This window comes from Monoraphidium neglectum (assembly GCF_000611645.1).
Source record: "Monoraphidium neglectum strain SAG 48.87 unplaced genomic scaffold scaffold00895, whole genome shotgun sequence".
Classification (NCBI taxonomy): domain Eukaryota; kingdom Viridiplantae; phylum Chlorophyta; class Chlorophyceae; order Sphaeropleales; family Selenastraceae; genus Monoraphidium; species Monoraphidium neglectum.
The window spans coordinates 1-992 of record NW_014012733.1 but is presented as its reverse complement, the minus strand read 5'-3'; the positions used below and the strand labels follow the sequence as shown (position 1 = coordinate 992).

Sequence of the window (992 nt, the reverse complement as noted above, 5' to 3'; positions counted from 1 at the left end):
CAGCAGCAGCAGCGCGCCGCGGCGCGCGGCGGCGGCCGCCGCGGCCGCGGGCGCGGGCCGGGCGCCCGCCAGGGAGCCCACCAGGACCCTCAGCTCTGCCACCCTGCGCGGCCCCAACCGCGCGCGCGCCGCGTGGGCGGCCTCCTCGCCGCGTGCCCCCAACACGTCGTGCAGTTCGTCCCCGCTGACGCCCATCGCGGCCGCGAGCCGCATGAGCTGCCCAAGCCCCGGCCGGCCCGCCCGCGCGAGCCAGGCCGGCGGCGGCGGCGCAGCGCGCTTGACGGCGGCCCTCAGGGGGTCGCTTTTGGGCGCGCCGGCGAGCGCCGCTTCCCGCTCGCCCTCAAACGCGTCGAGCAGCTGCGCGGCGACTGCGCCCTCCTCTGCCGTCCACGCGCCCTCCAGCCCCAGCTGCTGTGCGGCGTGCCATGCCGCCTCGCCGTCCCGCAGGTGGCGCGGCGGGCCAGGGCGCTTGGGGTCAAACGCCAGCTCAGCAAGGCAGTCCGCGCGCATGCCGGCTGCGGACGCGGCAGCGGCGGCGGGGCTGGTGCCGGGCGGCGGCGCCGCGGAGCACGTGGCGGCGGCGGCGGCGCGGAGGGCCTGCAGGCGCAGCAGCTTGCCGGCCAGGGCGCCGGGGGTGCAGGCCTGGGGGGGGGAGTCCGAGGTTACACACCCACCACACCTCAGGAAAAGATGGCACGGCTATCACAAGAGGAGGGCAAAGGAAGGAACGAGGGGCGCATGGCTCCTGCACGCGCTTGCGCTGCTGCGGCAGGCCCCGCTGGTTTGCACGCGGCGCACCGCGCTGCCGCAGCGCAAGCTGCAGCCCGCGTCCGCCGCGCGCGACGAGGCGGTCGATCGGCATCGCCCAGCGGCCTCTATCACGTTCACATTGCGACAATTTCGAACCAGAGCAGCAACCTGCAAATGCCGAACGAGGGGCCCAGCGAGGCCCGCCCACCTGGTCCATGCTCCTGGTCGCCGCCCGCGCATAC

The 992-nt window shown here is 76.5% G+C and overlaps 1 protein-coding gene across 1 annotated transcript in view; it reads right to left on the bottom strand.

Moving 5' to 3' along the window:
- The window catches only part of MNEG_5827 (hypothetical protein), a gene marked incomplete at both ends in the record, with an annotated part of 1,992 nt that extends 1,025 nt beyond the window's left edge, over window positions 1-967 (bottom strand). Inside the window, 2 exons of the mRNA XM_014045694.1 lie at window positions 119-642; window positions 959-967. Coding sequence (XP_013901148.1) covers window positions 119-642; window positions 959-967 — 533 coding nt within the window. The remainder of the gene's footprint in view (window positions 1-118; window positions 643-958) is intronic.
- Between the last annotated feature and the right edge of the window lie 25 nt (window positions 968-992).